Genomic DNA, 20,467 nt, shown 5'->3' with positions numbered 1-20,467 from the left:
GTAAATCGCCGCCGGGAATTGTCGGAAATTTTCGGTTTGTAATGTTAATGTATAGTAACGGCGTGAGATTAGACTTGTTTTTCCATAGTGGGGGTAAAAACCGACGGCGACTTACTCTCTGGGAGGACTTTAATATGTTGTATCTCACATTCGCATAGGTTCAGTCACGCTTAACATTTTCAATTTTAAGTTAATTTTAAGGAAGTAATTAACGACATCAGTATGAAGGTAATTATGCATAATTTTTGACTCTTCTTACAGCATATAATTCAAAATTATTTATTCACTACAAATGCCTATATTTCGTGAAAAACATGAAAATAAATTTGTAGGTTATACCAATGTGAACATATTACAAATAATTTTCTTTGCCGACCGTGAAACGTTTTTATCATCTCTTGAAAAATTTCCCAAATGTGGGATACAATATATTAGAATGGCCGGATATATCCGGATATATATTTTTTTTGTATGGGTTGTAACACACTTAGTTTTAGAGTGTACAAATTCCAAATTATGGGATTTTTTTTCAAATTACGCCTCTTATAACGTTGGGTTATCGAGAGCTCGATAAAAATTATTTAATTACATAAAAATTAATCAATAATAACATTTTTTCCGTTGTCCAGAAAATCCCTTTATAAATTTTTTTTCTCCTACAATAATTAATTCTCAACCCTCTCAAATTTTTGAAATGTTCAAAACTGACCGTACAGTCACCAAAAAACGGAACCTCTACTCTAGATCATTTTTTTCGAATAGAAAAAATTGTTTTTTCGTTTCTGTATTTTACGCCGTACCCTCCACTTATACATATATGTGATCAATAGGAAAATTTTGACATTAGACTTTAATGAAAAAATCCTCATAGATCAGCAAAAGATTTTTGTTTCATATACGTTTTGTATCGAAATAAATCAAATTTATGTCATGACTCAGCAATATATCCAGAGACACGGTAGTGTCTCGCGCCAAGTACACGGTCCAACACATGTATATGTGTGAGTGTGTAGCGCGAGCCTACCTGTCTCTTTTCTCGAGTCGGAGTGGTGTTTTATGGTTATGTATTAAATTTTTTTTAATTAAAATTTAAACACGGCTTATTTCTGTTTTTTCTAAATATTTGTGTCTCACTCAGACTTTATTAACTGAATGTTATCACATTTTATTATTATTTATCTCATAAAATATAAAAAACGTTAGCATATACTATAGTACCTTAAAATTTGAGATTTGAGAAATTTTTCCCATCTATAATTTATGCTTATTTATTACCGTCTTAGAATAAATAGTTTTAAGAAGGAGCACGATTGACTCAACATCGAAGTATTTAAAATCTTTCTTGATTTTTAGCACTAGAGAGCGCTTTCATTATCCGACACAGCCTTGTATGCAGAAGCAACGGGGCCCAATGCGTAATATTATTTTACCCATGACGAATGAATGAGCGAGTTTGGATTAACTATTAACTACCCTAATGACTACTTAGCTTGAAATTGACAATTATTTGACAATGAAATTACCTAAAATTTGCTGCCCGAATTTGCTGACAGTTTGACAGCGAAGGTTAAATCGAAAAATTTACGATTAATTTTTCCTCAATTTAAAGGTAACTTTTTTTACTAGAAACAAAATCCAATTAGCGCAGTTTGCCTAGCAAAAGTTTAACTTTACGAAAAAATCCTTAAATTTTTCGTCAAATGTCGGTCAACTTTAAGCTTTTCTGTTTTTGACGACAATTTGTATACAACTTTTGAAGTAAATTTGCATTTTAACTCAGAAAGTAAATTCACGTCAAATTGTATGGCAAGTTGTACACCAATTATCGTCAAAAACGAAAAAGCCCGAAATTGACGGTCATTTGACAAAAAATTCCAGGAAACTTTTATAAAGAAAACTTTTGTTTAGCAAACTCCCTAATAGCGACTTTAGCTTGAAATTGACACTAATTTGAGATTGAAATTGCCTGAAATTTGTTGCCCGAATTTCCTGACAATTTGACAGCAGAAGTTGGAAAGAAAAATTTTCGGTTAATTTTCGTTCAATTTAGAAGTAACTTTTTAGGAGAAAAAAAAGTCGGTAATGTTAATTCTTACCATTTCAGAAGGTAAGCAAAATCATAAATCAAATTTTCTACAATTTCACGGTAAAAAAATACTTTACAATTTTTTAAGTCAAATTAACCATGAATTGAAGTAAAAATATGCTTAAAAATTGACGACAACTTTTTTCTAGTCAACTTTTAAAGTGAATTTGGATTCTAAATCGGGCAGAGTAAATTGGCGTCAAATTGAATATCAAGTTGCATACAAATAGTCGTAAAAAACGGAAAAGTCCGAAGTTGACGGATATTTGACGAAAAATTCAAGGAAACTTTTGTAAGTAAACTTTTGCTAAAGCAAACTGTGCTATTAGGGAGTTCGCTCGGCGAATCTGATAATATGGTAAGTTTACCAAGAACTCAGTTTGACCAACAGAAACAAACTAAAATATTTTTATGTTTTCAATGTTGTTAGTCACACGCAAGTGACATTTTCCACCACAAAGTGGTAATTTTGAATTATCGTTATTTACCCGCTCAACTGAACTTTGATTTTAATCCTACTGCATGACTAAATGATAAGTTATGATCACGAAAGTATTTTCAAAATTAATAATATAATCATGACTGATTCCATCAACTGAAAATATCAGTAAATTATTTACATTGCAATTTTTATAAGAAAATCTATATAAATAATTTCGTGTGAAGTTACAGTTTTGTCAAACTCGATAATGGTATAATAACTAAAAATTACCATACAAGTCAACAATTTGATTGATCAGTTTATTGATGTTTATTTAAGTTGGCATGTGTCATATGTAAAAAAAAGTGGCGGTTAAAAGTAAAACAATAGTGGTCATTGTTGTTAAAAAGAATTTTGCGTGAATATCGGCCATTATTACGGATTTATCAGACAGTGGTTCAATACATTGAAATTTTGCAATAATTGTAAAGAGATCAAAGAAACGCATACTAAAATTGTAATAAACTCTGTACAGCAGATAATTGTCGTGAACTTAGAATCATCTTTAAAAGATAATAATAAAATTTCAATAAAAAAAAAGGACTGATAAAATCAGTGCCTATAGCCAAGATTTCTTTGTGTAATGAAATGTATAATGTCGTAAGTGCAATATTTTATTCTGAAAAAGATGATAGCTCTTGTCATTATGTTGCTATGATGAAAGATAACTCAGCATGGATCCAAGCAGATGATAAAAACATACAACCAGTACGGTGGCCAACTAATGCTAAAAATGCTTATGTTTTCTTTTTACAAAAAAAATAAAGGGGAATATTGATTAAGAATTTTTTTCATCAAATTTTTCCTAAAAATATCCTATAATTTCTCACTACAAAAAAAAATTATTACAATAATACTTTTTGAAAAGTTAATTTCAATTTATGCGGTAAATTATAGTGTCCTCTTATCGGCTAATATAGATTAAACTGAGAGCCAATAAAACTATTTTGAACTTAAAAATGATTGGACGACGACAAAATATTTCGCTACTTTTGATCATAGATGGGGTGACTTAGACAAAAATTTTCTGGCAACTCTGAATTCAATTTTCCCACAATCTGCGGTGGATATAGGACGGCAAAAAGAAAAAGAAAGTCGTATTTCTTAGTGGCTAAGATTATATATATCATGTAAATGTTTCGTAATATTAAAAAATTTATAATTATTGTATCAAAGGTTTCTATTCAGAAATATAAAAAACAATGTAACTCCCAGACAATATATGAAGTTGCTTTGCTCTACAAAAAAGAGAGAAATCCCACCAAAAACAGATTCTCTGTAAAAAATCGCGCCAAGTACACGTTCAACACTTTTTATGAATGGAAAAAATTTACTTTACAAAAAGCTATAAAATCTTGAAAACACCAAGTAACTGGTAGCATTGAAAATCATGAGAAAAATCTCAATCAAAATATATAATAAAAAAAAAATGATCCGAATGTACTTGGTGTGCGTTTAAACAATAAATTTTCTTGTTATCGTTATTTGTCTGCAGTTTACTAAAATTCAGAATCGATCACAGGAATTGACTGTAAAATCAAGCGTGTAGTCAAAATTTAAACACTTACCGAAAAACATTGAAATGCGGTGAGCAAGCTATAGAAATTTAACACGCCATTAAACGTGTATCAAATGACTACAAAAAAAATATAGTTAGCGTATGACAAACATGGGATACATACCATGTGTGTTAAAATAATACACTTACTTACAGAGTGGATTTGCAGTGAATTACTTCACTCAATCAAATCGTGACGCACACCAAGTACATTCGGATCATTTTTTTTTTATTATATATTTTGATTGAGATTTTTCTCATGATTTTCAATGCTACCAGTTACTTGGTGTTTTCAAGATTTTATAGCTTTTTGTAAAGTAAATTTTTTCCATTCATAAAAAGTGTTGAACGTGTACTTGGCGCGATTTTTTACAGAGAATCTGTTTTTGGTGGGATTAAATACTAGCAGTACCCATTTGTTTTATTGAGCATTAATAATTACATAGAAAAAAAAAGTTTCTCATATATAAATTATGAACTATATAAAAAATTTACCAATTTCATTACTTTCCATCTTTTAACACGATTTAAAAAAAAATCATCAGCCAAATTGAGATCTGCCTAATCATATGTACTAGCTAAACATTTCATAAACCCAAATGGTCCAACTACAAAAAATCCAAATCCGTTATCAGTGACTGAATCGAAGATTTTTTAACTTTATGAGGTTATACTCTAGATGTCAATCTATTGAAATATAACAAATACAAAAGTATAATTTTGCTATATCTGCATTAAGAATATAGAATATATGTGGTTTAATTCATTCAAAATATTTTTTTAGATTCCCAAAGATTGTAAAAAAAAAAGCAGGGATGTGTTAAAGAGGACTTGAATTCTGTCATTATTATTATCTGTGCACTCAGAGATAAATTAATTTTTGACTGAGCTTTTTCATAGTTATTAGCACTTCTAATACTAATTATTTTAATGCATTAATTATCAGTAGCACTGACAAGCTTCGGACCTTTACGTATTACCACTCCAAACAGTTTTTCGTGTCAACTTGAGGTTTTATAAACATCACAAATTTTATACTATCTAGCTTGTATCGACTGTCAGAAGTGCAATACGCGAATGCACAATGGTTGGTCAGCACGATAATTTATTTTTTAATATTTTTTATTCGCTTTATTAATTTATTTATTTTAATAATAAGACATGCGTTTAACGTTACTGTCAATAGAGAATTCAAAACATATGTACCCCCCACTACTGCTGCCCCTGGTGGATCTTTTTTAAATCTTCAGAGGAAACAGGCTAATTAATAAAATAAAATTTTTTAAAAATGCGCATTTGAAAAATTTCGAAATTAATAAGTGCATTTTTTATATAAATTTTTTTGTTAATTATTTACTCTACTTATTTACAATTATAAATTTGTCTGATGTCTGATACATTCACACTCGTGGAAAATAATATTCATGCAGAGCTTTGATATTTAGTTTGAACTCGCGGAAAAAAAATCACAATTAATAATTCTGCTGTCTAGATTTTATAAAGATATAAGTATGTATAGTGTTACTTACCTGTGATGTACATGATGTTCCTAATTATTGGATTAATTAATAGTCAGCTACTGCAATTACGTGTTTAATTATAAATCTAATTAGTGAATAATAATAGTGAATAATGACATTTAGATATTTCCTAGTATTGTATATCTGTAAGTGAACTCGGACTTGTTAATTAGTTCAATCGAATTCACATCTCGACGTTTATAAAGAGCGAGATTATTATCGCAGATGATTGAGTGGATTGATTTTTCTACTCGCTGCCCGATGATTTTTATCTCAATTATTTCTACGGATATCTGTACAACAAAATGTGATTTTGTTCCTTGAAGGCGTTCGTTAGTAATGATAAAATCACATTATTGTCTCGATATATATATGTATATGAATTTCTACGCTATATTTATTTCAAGTAAATAAAAGGATTTCTTTCGATTCAAGGATACGGAGAAATTAATATTTTCTATTTTTTTCTTTTTTAAGAAATCCTTGAAAGATATAAAGAAAAGCTTTTGTGAGATAAAGGTCAATGGGGTATTTTTTATAGACAAGTGGACATCAAGAGTTCACAGAAGATATTTTTGATATTATTGTTATGATTGTTAATTGGAATCAGCGAAATTTTAAATTGAAAACTTTATTTTAACGATAAGGAAATAAATACAATTTAAAAGTTACATCAACATTTAGATCGAAGAAAATTATTTCTGCACCCAATAACAGCGTCGGTGCGGTAAAAAAATTATAAACTACTATAATATTGAATTTTTGGTACTATTAGTTTCTAATAAATTAGTTAAGTAAGTCGGAATCAGTTTGAACTTCTGTCGTGGTTGGAATGTCGGTTACTTCTACTTCTCTGGCAACACGGATGAGTTCAGAGTCAGCTTCAGTCGTAGTTGGAATTTCGGTGGTTTCAGCTTCTCTGGCAACACGAATATGTTCTTGAGCAGCTTCAGTGGTTGTTGGAACCTCAGTGGTTTCAGCTTCTCTGGCAACACGGATGAGTTCAGAGTCAGCTTCAGTCGTAGTTGGGATTTCGGTGATTTCAGCTTCTCTTGCAACACGGATGTGTTCTGAAGCAGCTTCAGTGGTTGTTGGAACCTCAGTGGTTTCAGCTTCTCTGGCAACACGGATGAGTTCAGAGTCAGCTTCGGTTGTAGTTGGGATTTCGGTGGTTTCAACTTCTCTGGCAACACGGATGTGTTCTGAAGCAGCTTCAGTGGTGGTTGGGAATTCAGTGGTTTCAGCTTCTCTTGCAACACGGATGTGTTCTGAAGCAGCTTCAGTGGTGGTTGGGATTTCAGTGGTTTCAGCTTCTCTGGCAACACGGACGTGTTCTGAAGCAGCTTCAGTGGTGGTTGGCACTTCAGTGGTTCCAGCTTCTCTGGCAACACGGATGTGTTCAGGTGCAGCTTCAGTGGTGGTTGGGATTTCGGTGGTTTCAACTTCTCTGGCAACACGGATGTGTTCAGGTGCAGCTTCAGTGGTGGTTGGAACTTCAGTGGTTTCAGCCTCTCTGGCAACACGGACGAGTTCAGAGGCAGCCTCGGTGGTAGTTGGGATTTCAGTAGTTTCAGCTTCTCTTGCTACACGGATGTGTTCAGGTGCAGCTTCAGTGGTGGTTGGAACTGCAGTGGTTTCAGCCTCTCTGGCAACACGGACGAGCTCAGAGGCAGCCTCGGTGGTAGTTGGGATTTCAGTGGTTTCAGCTTCTCTGGCTACACGGATGTGTTCTGAAGCTGCTTCAGTGGTGGTTGGCACTTCAGTGGTTTCAGCTTCTCTTGCAACACGGACGTGTTCTGAAGCAGCTTCAGTGGTGGTTGGGAATTCAGTGGTTTCAGCTTCTCTTGCTACACGGATGTGTTCAGGTGCAGCTTCAGTGGTGGTTGGAACTTCAGTGGTTTCAGCCTCTCTGGCAACACGGACGAGTTCAGAGGCAGCCTCGGTGGTGGTTGGCACTTCAGTGGTTTCAGCTTCTCTGGCTACACGGATGTGTTCTGAAGCAGCTTCAGTGGTGGTTGGGATTTCAGTGGTTTCAGCTTCTCTGGCAACACGGACGTGTTCTGAAGCAGCTTCAGTGGTGGTTGGCACTTCAGTGGTTTCAGCTTCTCTGGCAACACGGACGTGTTCTGAAGCAGCTTCAGTGGTGGTTGGGATTTCAGTGGTTTCAGCTTCTCTGGCAACACGGATGAGTTCACTCATAGTTTCAGTAGAAGTGGGAAACTCAGTCGTGACTGCTTCCTTGGCTTCAGATTGAGAATTGATCATGCGCGCATGGTTGAGTTCAAATCCTATAATTATAAAGTTGCATTTAAGCTATTTGTATCTACACTTTATCCATTTTTGATATTCAAAAACTTCAGTATCAAATATTCTCTAACGTAAATTAACACAATATCTTAAAAACTTTTTTTCTATTGATTAAAACTTCAATAAATCCATTATTCGACGCTTTAAAATTATTGAAAAATCTTTTTAATCACCTAAACTTATCCTCATATTCTTTGTAATAATACAAGGTTTCAAAATGAACAAAATTAAAAAATATTTCATTTTAAACTCACTGTTTCATTTTGATTACACTGACAGAAGGATTTCTTAGCATTTAAAATTATTTTTTAATATTAAAGAAATTATTTCTCAAACATCATTTTTTTGTATTTAAAAAATATTCCTTACTATTGAAGAAATGATATCTTAATATTTACAAATTCATTTCTTAAGACATAATTTCTTAAACATCAAGAAATCATTTTTTCAAATAATAACAAATATTTCGCGTTACTAAAACCAAAAAAGCGTATAAAAAAATTTTTTTTTGCTCCAATCAATGTAAAAATCTTAAAAACATAAAAATCTATGGAAAGAACGAAAAAAAAAAAATTTTTTGTTATACGACCTTTTGGTTTCACGAAAAAATTTTTTTAAAGTCATAAGGGCGTATCCTGTTTTTTCGATTTAATATTAATTATAGGTCAGAGTAAGAAAAAAAATTACAAGAGTAATAAAAATGATCACTCCACAACTTAATTTATCTGAACAAATATTTATTTAAGTAAAAAACCAAATTTCTTTATTTAATTTCATCAACAATTAATGTAAAAAATGTGTGATTCAAGAATGAAAAAAATGCATTTAAAAAACTCTAAATTCTATGAGTGCTGTGAAATTTAATTTAATCAAATTAATAAAATGCACTTTTAGATTTTTCAATTTTTCAAACGTGCATTTTTTCATTTTTTAATCAAGGTTTCATTTTCTGTTTTCTGTTTTTTTTTTTTTTTTTTTTTCCATCGGTATTATCAAAGTTTAACTTTCAGCGATGGTAATAGTTTATAAATTTTTTTATTATTATCAAGTTATGTTCTAAAAAAATTTTTAAATCTTTTTTTTGATAATCTTAGGTACAAATGATCCTGCCGATGGCGATGGCATGAGACTAATACCCTGATGAATTTATTTTTTCTTCATTTTTCATTCGTTTTTTCACTTGAATAAATATTTGTTCATATCAATTAAATTGTGGGGTAATAATTTTAATTACTCTGGCAATTTTTTTTCTTACTCTGACCTATAATTGATAATAAATCGAAAAAACAGGATACGTCCTTATGACTTTGAAAAAATTTTTTCTTAAAACCAAAAGGACGTATAACAAAAAAATTTTTTTTTTCCGTTTTTTTCCATAGATTTTAATGTTTTCAACATTTTTACATTAATTGGAGCAAAAAAATTTTTTATACGCTCTTTTGGTTTTAGTAACGCGATTTTTTAAATACAAAAAATTATGTTTGAGAATTAATTTATTAAATAATAAGAAATCCTTCTATCAGTCGATTTGATTGATATATATGTACTGTTCAAACCGACCACGTGTAACTATGCACTTTCTTTCAATCGTCACAATATAATATAAACTCTTAAAACTGACTCTCTGTAAATATATACTTTGCTCAAATTTTATTTTCACTAGTCAAAAATATTTTCATTCGAATTTCCTAATTCCCAATATGATAATTTAAACAGTTGTAAATTTCTTAATTTTTTCTCAAATTAATGTCAATTATTTGCGTAGATAGTCAATTTAATTTGTTTAAAATTCAAATATCAAAAAATTTTAGTCGTCAATAATATTTGGAAATGAAATCTAATTATTCATCAATCACTAATTTTTTTTTCTTCACTCATCTTATTATTATAAATATTTTCTTTACTAACAACCGCGAAATTGAAATACCCGAAAAAATAATTAAATTTTCAAAATAATATTAAATAAAATAAAATGTCTTACCTGACGATTCCTTGAACAAGGCAACCATGGCGACAAGAGCGATGCAATATAAAACCTTCATGTTTTTTTTTTTTTTTTTAAATTTGAAACCCGTGTAAAAATATTCTCACACTTTACCACTATGAATCAGAAACAGAAATGAGTGAAAACGTGCTCGGTCTGGTTTTAAAGCCGGAAAATGGAATAGTTGGAAGGGATGAGAGAGTCCCTTCTGGGCATACTCAAACTCACGCTGATTGGTTTAAATTTTCCTACGTCACTATACCGTCCGTCTCAGTATTTTAGGTGTTGCGGCCCAAACTAATATTTCGTACAGGTATAAAATCCTCTATCCTGTTTTTCGTTTACAATAGAGCAGAAAAGAATAAAATAAAAAATCACGACCTCCGGAATTTTTTTCATAAAAATTAGAAAAAAAAAAAAAAAAAAATATTTGTAAATTTTGATGCTTCGATTTTTGAACCAACATATAGATTTATTCCATTGATCTATTATTAAATATCAAATGCACCGAACTAATAAATATATAAATTAAGTCAAAATTTTTTTGGCTTTTATTCAAAATTTAATTATTTTTTTAACATGAAAATTTTTTCTCATGTCCAGTCTTATGACGACATTAAATTTAATTATCTTTATATTTAACTACTGTATTACTACATTAATTTTATCACTTTCATTATATATGTTTTACATTGTACATATATATTGTACATTATACATATATATATTGTTTGAAAATGAGATAAGTTCTGAGTATTAATTATTATTTCAAAATATTCAATTATTTCTAAAAAAACATAATCTGTTTGTTATCGGAGTTATTTTACTGGGAACTTAAAAATACTGAGACGGAGGTAAAACGGTTCACGATTAAAAAAAAATTTTTGGTCACGTCAATACACGTAAAAAATTATCTAATAAATTTTACTCGTCAGTTGTGAGTAAAACTGGGCTTCGATGAATAATTACTCTTCCGCTTCTCGATACTGTTCAATTATCGTGCAGAAAAACCCAATTTTGAGTAGTTCTTAAATGAAAAAGAGTAAAAAATAAAACAAAAGGAATCAGTTTTTATTCTTTCCGTATTTGTTTTGTTTTTGGCTCAGGATTACTTTAAATTGCAGGGTAAATTTTATCAAAAACTTCTCTCCATGTAGATTTTTAAAATATAATTTTTAATTTTACTTGTTTATTACGTCTTATTTCTGACAAGAGTCAGCATAAAAACATTTTTATAAATTAATAAATTGACAAAAAAAAGTGGCTGTAAAATAAACTACACAGAAAAAAAGGATTTCTTGGCACAAGAATTTTTTACTCGCCCCAGGAAAATTTTTTCCCAGCCCAAGAAATTTTTTGTATTATGAATTGAAAACAGAATTTTTCTTACAGCGAGAATTAATTTTCTCAGAGCAAGAAAAAAACTTTTTGAGTCAATAAATTTTTTCTCGTCCTAAGAAAATTTTTGTGTTCAATTTCTAATACAAAAAAATTCTTGCGCCCAGAAATTCTTTTTTTCTGTGTAGTGTTTGAATTCTTAATGCCGATGATTCATGACAAGCATTCAATTAAAAATTTCATTATACTTTTAAAATTATAATGAGAAGGTAGTTAAAATCTATCTAAATTACTTACTAATGAGCCTAAATGAACTCGACCATTAAATATAAATTGTGAGTAAGAATATTCTGTTATCTCTCTGCATACTTTTAGTGTCTAAGAAGCTTGCAAACTTATCTTACGTGACCAAATTTACGTTTTCTGTAAAAAAATTTAGTCCTCCGGCGTCAGCGCAGGGCTTATTTACAACTTAACGGTATTTGGAGTCGTCCTTTCACTGTTTTTCATGGCCTCTATATTTCACTGCAGGACACTAATATAAAAGATTTTATCTTTTTTTCTTAGCAAAATACACAGTCCCACAAATAACATAATATCGAATAGTTTTTGTCAAAATTTTACCCATCATATACTTATTTTTTTTGTTTGCTGAAAGTATTTAAAAAAAAATTATTTTTATTTACGAAAAATATTATATTTTTCTGTACATATTTTTATTCTGCTTTCACAATAGAATATGACAGAAAAAAAATTTCCTGACGGAAGAAAAATTTTGCTGATATAAAAACAAAAAATTTTCTTGACTAAAAAAAGTTTTCAGTGCAAGAAATTTTTATTCACCTCAGAAATTATTTTTTTTGGCTCAAGAAAATTTTTTCTAGCCTCCATAAAATTTTCAATTTCAATTTACGATGCGAAAATTTACTGAGGGCAAGTAAAAATTTTTTGCATCAAGAAATCCTTAAAATTGTCGCTTGAAATGGATTTCAAAATCAAGTTTTTTGTTTTATTAATGAAGTTATTAAAATCGCCGGCATTGAAATATATGATCTATAAATAAAATATATCATAAATATGAACAACTTAAAGGTTTATTTATATTATCTGAAAAATTTTAAAAGTATGAGTACGAAATTTAAATATTCAATACGGAAATTTATCAGTTAATAACTTTTTAAACAAATATAAAATGAACATCAAATAAATATGACTGATAACTTCCAACTAAAAATATATGACCACATAATAGATAAATTATACTATTAGTTCGTAATTCTACGTCCTATCGATCAGATAATAATCAAAGAATTCTTGTCTATCATATCTCAAATTTCTAGACAACGTCGTACATTAGAACTAATGTAAAATAGATGCACTTAAAATAGACATAATATATATGTATATATATATATAAATATGATTTGAGTGTAATGTATTTTACGATTGGTAGTAATGAGAAAGTGATGGAAAAACAATAACTTCAATAAGGTTTCAAAATTCAAATTCGAGTTTGCATTTATATTTTAATACAATCAGTTAATGTAGTTCTGCATATTTCTATATATTCTTGGGTATATACTGTATATATATCGATATGTATATATATGTGTAGGGAATGACGAATGCATGTTGCAACAGTCAAGTATTCGTGCTACATTTCCACATTTCCTCGGTTTTCTCATCCCAGGTCCCTTGAGTGGCTCTTCCTTATTGGCTTAGAGGGCTTAGGCTTAGGGGCTGTTTATTGACATTACAAGGCCTTGCTAAGAGAAAACTTAAACGTCTTATATTAAGATTTACCGAAAGTTGTTGATTGATAAATTTTTTATTTAAATAATAAAACCAGACTGACGTATTGTAATTTTTAAAAATTACTTATTCCCTGATACTTCAGTTTAATAATTTATGTTTTCGTGCTCATAAATTATTAAATATAATTGCTCATACATTCCTTATTCTCGGATAATAGATTGACGAAACGTGAGGCCATGACTGCTTTAATCATATATAAATTTTTTTTTTCTCTTTAAAGAAATTTTCCCTTTCCCATAAAGAAAATTATGGGAAAATTTATGTCTTGAGCTCTACTCTCATACCCTATATGTAATTGCAGTAAAGATTTTTTTATTTGGAATAAATTCAAATCAATTTTTTTTTTACGAAGAAAAAAGAGGTTTTTAGTCTTCGGAAAATTATTTGGAATTTTTTTGAATTCGTAATTTTCATGATATCTTAATTTGCTATGCATATAATTAAGATAATTATATGCATAGCAAATTAAGATATGAAAATTTATATTAATTAAATAAATATATCATTAATGTATTGTCAATATTATCCAATATGTTTTTTTTGAAATGTTAATTTTTGGCAGCTGTATTGTCAAAATCACTCATGAAGACCAAATTTTGTCAACTCAATCATTCAATTGACTCTTTAATTTCAATCGTAGTATTTACTTATGCAATTACTATCACGTGGAATTATTTATATTGAGTATTTATATTCGTTTAAAACATGAATCAAATTATTATATATATTAAAAATGTAAATATGATAAAATTCGAATAAGTTACAACTGGATCAATGAATTAATTACACAATTCAATTTAATTCAATAAAGTTCACTGTACTTTGCCGAAGTGCCTGAGGCCGATGAGATTCTTGATATTATTAAAATATAAAATTTAAAAAAAATTTCCTAATCTTCAAATGTTGACAAAATTTTCCTTATCGACTCGTAGTAAATTCTTACCATCAGAAAGTAATTTACTGTGACCCTGATGGCTCAGCTGACGGCAAGTAAACGACAGCGTACTGCTGCAATTTGTTGCCAAATTGACCGCAAAAATTTGATGTTCCATAAGTTGACGGAAAGTTGCGTTCAATTTTCTCAGAAAGTTGGCGAAAGGTTACGGGAGTAGAATCCTCTCAAGTTTTTGGGAAAGTTGGCAGCAACTTGTTGTCAGCAGTTACGAAGGCTGAAGTTGTCGTCAACTTGATCGCATTAAATTGACACCAACTTTCTGACCAGAAAGTCTTGCTATCACCCTGATAGCCGTCAACTTATGGAAATGCCAACTGTTGCGGCCAACTTGGCTATCAGGGCATGGGAACCATGAGAAATTTTCTTCTATTACCTCTTCACGGTCATTGTGAAGTCTGACAGTCGATACAATAGAAAACCTACTTATGGGCTGCGTAAAAAAGCTCTGGCTACTTTATCAATAGAGCGAAATCTCTTTAGCCAGCGCGAGCTTTTTTACGAAAGCTTGAAATTTTTTTTACCGACTGGTGTCGCTTTGTCAGGTGCACAAAGAAATATATATGTCAGGGGGTGAATTTTCCGGGGTTGTCGATCCCCAAAGGGATGAAAATCTCAGTCAGTGTTTAAACGCGGTCGTGCTCGTTTGTGTCTATCTCATTGCCGTTAATTAAGGAAACACGTGAATAGTGACAGTGATATGTTTATATTAATTTACTTTTTTTATTTTTAAATTAAGGATTGGTAAAAAAAATTCAAACAAAACGAATTTTTTTAATTTTAAATTCTCTCATTTCTTCAATTTTTTTCCCCCTTTTCATCGACAGAAAAAAATAATCACAAGAATTGACAGATGGTTTTTTTTTCCACAGAATACCCTTTTCATTTTTTATTACAATACATGGGAATGCTATAAAAAAGTATTAATAGCATATGTCAAAGATTTATGAGAGTTTTTCATTCAAAACTTTCATATTTAAGCTCTTTTATTTTTATATTATAATTTTAACCGAAAACATACATCAACTTTTTGAATTTACTCAGGCATTTTATTGCTTCGTTTTTGCGTATCCTCGACGCAATATCCGGAAAATAAATAGATGAAAAGGATAGATATGAAGTAAAAAATGTGAGATAAATAATATCCATACTTTTTTTTTTTAGTTACAGTTTTGCCAATTTATCAACTCGAGTAAATTTCAAGGGTCTAGTTTTTGTTTCAACTACTTGTTTCTGTATGATACAATTCTGAAGTGAACTTTGCATAGAAAAAAAAAAAAAAAATGAATTTCTATCTTTATACAACTCAAGTAGACACAATTTATTTTTTTCAGTTATTCAAAATTATTTCTTACTAATAAAAAAAAAATTAGTTAAATGTTTCAAATAAAAATTTATTAACAATGCTCATTAAATAAAAAAAAAACTAAAGTACCGTTATAATTTTTTTTGCAATCAAAATAAATTCCTTTGATAAAAAATTGAATAAAAATATCAAATAAAATTTTAAAGGTATACCTTTTTAACTTCCCGCTAAGAAAATTGTAAATTTTCAAAAATTCGGGAAGTTATTGGTTTCGGTCCGATTTACGAAAATCGAATTTCCATCAGATGTCGACGTTTCGAGGTCCTAGGAAGCTATCCTGACTAATTTCACGATGATGTCCGAGTGTATGTATGTGTGTACGTACGTACGTACGTACGTACGTATGTACGTACGTACGTATGTATGTATGTAAATATTCATAACTCTTGAACGGATGAACCGATTTTGATCGTTGAGGTGTCATTCGACGCGGCTTGTTAATGTCTTGAGGCCGTGAAAATTTGAACTTAATCGGTAGGGTGCGTTCAGAGATATTTCGAAAATAAATTTTTTTCAAAAATGTTTTATTCGGATAACTTTTAATTTGCTCGATGGATTGATTCCAAAATCTAATCAGCTCTAAAACTCTATAAGCCGCGTCGAATGCCACCTCAACCATCAAAATCGGGTCATTCGTTCAAGAGAAACCGTTGACGAAAGAATTCAAAAAAAAATTTTTTTTTGGTTTTTTCGAAATTTCTCAAAAACGACTCGATAAATCGATTTCAAAATTTGATCAGCTTTAGAACTTGATAAAACACGTCGATTGCCGCCTCAACCATCAAAATCGGTTAATTCGTTCCCGAGATATCGTGGGAGAAAGAAATGCTAAAAAATGGTTTTTTACAAAACAATGGCATACAAAAGTATTTGCGAGCTCGAAGAGCTCGAAAATGTATTCACATTAATGTTTTCGAGCTCAACGAGCTCGAAAACAGCGGGAAGTTTTGGGGCTGGCCCGCAGGGTCAACTGACAGACCGATTTTTTTATTTCATTTAAAATGAGATATCGCAAACTCGATAAAGCGTTAATTTGAACATTCATTTCTCTTTTTGTTTCGTTTTCCGTCTTTGTGTATATACATATTTTTTTAATACACAATCCAATACATTTTCTTTCTAAGCTCAGTTGGGTTCAATGGCCCACGATAATAGATCCGTAGTAGCAAAACGATTGTCGAGAATCCTGAGTACAATCTATCAACTTCTTCCCACTCATACTTCCTGATGATTTTATATATATATATATTTATCATTACTCTTAGTGCTTGCAACTTTTCTTCCTCATTTCTTCATACCCAGTTACCCCCATATTGTTTTGATCCTTTGAAATTCGTCCCCTAATTTATTTTTTTTTACCCAGATAAAAAACTATTTCATTTTGATGTTGATGACTTTAAATATTTTTAACTTTTTTTGCTATAAGATGAAAATTTTTTTACTTTGACCCGTACTATAAATTATGGGGAAAGAAACCAGAGGCAAAATGTGACCATTTATTAGAAACAAAAAATATTTTTTATTTGAAAATGATCCACTTGAAAAAAAAAATTTTTTCTAAATGAAAATTTTAAACTAGACCCATGACCAATTCGCCCCACCCGTTTTTACAAATGGTGACTAACTATTTTTAAATGAAAGTCAATTTTTTTTGTTTCAAAAATGGCGCCTCATTTTGCCCCGCGTTATATAATAGGTCAGATTAAAATAAATAGAATTTACGGAAGTAAAAAAAAAAAAATGGAAAATAGAAAAGCAGTTGAATCATTAGTAGAAGTAAAAGTCATCGTTAATGACCAGTGGACGTGTATAATTGCGCAATATCCTGAGGGAATGAAATATCTCGAATTATGATTCGCGGAGGTATTATGGCTATAGGTAGATCGAGTTTAGCCAAAGCTGGTAGGTAGTGCGAGGGTGCGAAGAAGAGTGGGTGGATCAGAAAGTGAGTGAGGGTGAAAATTTACGTTGTGAGGGTGACAGTAGGATATATATGCAGAGAGGCTTAAATCGAGGCGCCAAGTTAAGACAACCGGAGGCTTAAGCTCCATTGGGGTTATAGTCTCACCCGGAGTTCTTATGGTGAAATGTTTGTAGGCGTGGAGTAAAGATTAGATATTGTGATAAAATAAAAGTAAGATGAAAAGCTCGTGTTGTTACTTAGCGAGGACAGATTGAGGGGATTTACCTTCTTTTCTCAAATACCAGCAGCCTCATTCATCCCGGAAATTTTTTTAAAATCATCCCTATTTTTTAAAGACAAATTTTTTTTGTATCGATTGAGAGAATTTAAAATCAATTATTTAATTAAACTCAAGTGTTTTTAAAAAATAAAAAATTTTTATAGATAAAAGCAAAATAAAAATAATGCTGAAGGTTAAAAAAATAAATAAAGGACAGCAATAAACTTTTCAATTAAACCCGCGGGAAAAAGTGGAAATAAAATAAAAATATAAAATATAAAAAGTGATATAAAATAATAACAATGGCGTCGGAAAGAAGCAACGCGTCAAGTACAAGCTCACTGGCACTTCCATCTTTGCAAGGGACCAGTCCCGAAGGAGGCGCGAGTCCCAGAAGAGCCGTTAGCCCTTTGCTCGAGGTACGGAGGCCTCATTGCACACTCAATTGCGACTCTTGCAGCGCTTATCTAGAGGATATCTACAGGCACAGTACGTTGAGCTTCCTCCCAGGTTGCTAACTTATTAAAAAATTTATCTTTTTTTAATCTCTCTCTTCTTGTCATCACTCTACTGAATGCCGAGCCACTCATTTGTCATTCGTAATTGTTCGAATCGCCAAAGCTGTTTAAGTATATTTATTTTTTTATATATCGCACACTAAAAAAAATCGGTGTAAGTCCACGTTATTCCGGTGTTAAGGTTATCGGTGTTAAAATTTTTCACGGTGTTAGAAAAAAAAAATTTTGCTTGTACTCAAACACTGATACACTGTAAAAAAATTGGTGTAAAAATGGATCCGGAGAACTTTACACATAGTGTGAAATAACGGTGTAAAATTCCCTCGGTGTAAATTTTCCATCCGTGTAATTTTAACACGGTGTAATCTACTTTTTTTACACCATTCCGTGTTACTCGTTGTAATTTTTTTAACGCAAAATTATCGTGAATTATACATTTACACGTTTGGCGGTGTAAAAATTTTAAATTCACACCGTCTAAATTTAACACCGAGACATTTACACTACACCAGGTCCAAAAAATATTTTACAGTGTACTCCGATTAGAGTTAATTTACATCTACACCGTTTTAACACCAATTAGATAACACCGTTACACCGGTGTCAGTTGATTTTTCCACCGCTTTTTCTACAGAGTAACTATAAAATTATATTTTGTGACAATAACATTTTTGATCATCTGACAATAAGTAATAAAATATGATAATTATTAATCAATTTATATTGTCAGTAATTGGAACATATTTCGATAATCAAATCACTTTTACATGCCGCCAATTGCGACTCTGAATAAAATAAAAAAAAAACTTTCATGATAATCACAAAATATAAATATAGTCAATCCCAATTTACAAAACCGTCAATAAATTTCTTTTATCTCCAGTGAATGATTGCTACATTTATCTCACGCCCATTCATTTCCTTCTCCGCCTCAAAATAAACAAAAACAAATTCGTCCTTGAACTTGACCTCAATTATACTAAGTATAATCCTGAGAATTAAATTAGTATTAAAAATTCTAACATACGCATAACCAGCCATTACTATTCCATTAAATTCACCAGTAAGGTCCAGATAAAATATTCATACAGACAGCATGTAGCCAACTGAAATTTATTCCTCATCCCATAAAAAAGTCTTTATATTCTCATATACATAAATAATAATAATAATCATAATAATAATACACAGTTAGAAATTTTGTGTATTTATGTTTAAAAATTATTTGGATAAATTTTTTGTGTTGATTTTTAACACAGAAATCTGTTAATTCAAGACAAACCGTTTGTGTTATTTTACTTTAACAGATTTTTTATGTTAAATGATTGGAAAATCTAGAATGTACACAGAGAAAAATGTGGCTCAAAACCTACCAATTTTTATTATGCTGTCGACCAAACTTGAAAAAGGAAGGGGAGCATCCAAAAATTTATATCATGCTCTTATGAAAAATTATGATGCCGCATCACAACTATTATAATGTATGGAAGTAGGGGAGGGAGGGGCAAAAGGGGGTACTTAAGGAAATACCAAGTTTTCGAGGACTCAAATACGCTAAATCTTTTTTTTTAATAATATTCAAAGTAAATAGAAGAAATTTTCAGTTACCGTTGAAAAAAAAATTTTTCATTTCTGCGGGCAAAGTGGGGTACCCCGTATAAAAGGTAAAAAAAAAAAATTTCTGGATTTTAAACGAATTTGATTAAGTTGAATTTTTTTTTAAGTAATTTACATGAAGAAAAAATATATTTTACATGTTTATTGGATACAAAAGAAGAAAAAAAATTTTTAATAGTTTTTATCATAAACATACGTCATTAATATTTTTCAACTGACAATTGATTTTTGAAAAAGTTTACCAAAAAAAATTCAAAGTAACGCTTAACTATATTTACAGAAGTGATTTTGTGATGTTTAAAAACCATTTAAAATATAAAATTTTTTTTTATCAAATTTTGGGGGTACCCCGTTTTGCCTACCCTACCCCCTTTTGCCCCCCCCCCCCTTCTCCTAATTGTTATTAAATCTTACCGACAAGTGTCTCGCGCGTAGTACACAGTAAAAAATATTGTGTATTTGTGTCGAAAACGGTTTGTGTTAAAAATTGTAGTGTGTTAAACTAACACAAAGTTTGTGTCACTTTATTTTGTAACATAAAAAATGTGTTATACGCTCCTTATTAACACATTTTGTGTGTTACTGTAGATTCTTTGCGCCCTCTTATGGCGATATTTCAACATAATCTTTGTGTTAAAAAGGGATTACACAAAGTTTGTGTCGAAATTTCAACACAAATTTTGTGTCAACCGTTTTTAACACACAAACTGTGTTGATTTTACACAATATTTTTTACTGTGTA

General features: G+C 30.5%; 2 protein-coding genes across 5 annotated transcripts in view; one reads left to right on the top strand and one right to left on the bottom strand.

Moving 5' to 3' along the window:
• LOC130672262 (receptor-type guanylate cyclase gcy-28-like) overlaps nucleotides 1-20,467 on the top strand; it is a 205,751-nt gene that overhangs the window by 123,768 nt on the left and 61,516 nt on the right. The gene's annotated exons all lie outside the window — the stretch shown is intronic.
• On the bottom strand, nucleotides 6,289-10,061 carry LOC130672263 (uncharacterized). Its single transcript, XM_057476719.1, has 2 exons — nucleotides 9,934-10,061; nucleotides 6,289-7,933 (listed from the first exon to the last, which is right to left on the bottom strand). Exons 1-2 carry the CDS (start codon nucleotides 9,992-9,994, stop codon nucleotides 6,432-6,434), a joined length of 1,563 nt encoding a protein of 520 aa, XP_057332702.1. The 5' UTR covers nucleotides 9,995-10,061; the 3' UTR covers nucleotides 6,289-6,431.

This window comes from Microplitis mediator, chromosome 7, assembly GCF_029852145.1.
Source record: "Microplitis mediator isolate UGA2020A chromosome 7, iyMicMedi2.1, whole genome shotgun sequence".
NCBI classification, from domain to species: Eukaryota; Metazoa; Arthropoda; class Insecta; order Hymenoptera; family Braconidae; genus Microplitis; species Microplitis mediator.
The sequence above is the reverse complement of the archived record's forward strand: the minus strand, read 5'-3'. Positions and strand labels throughout refer to the sequence as shown.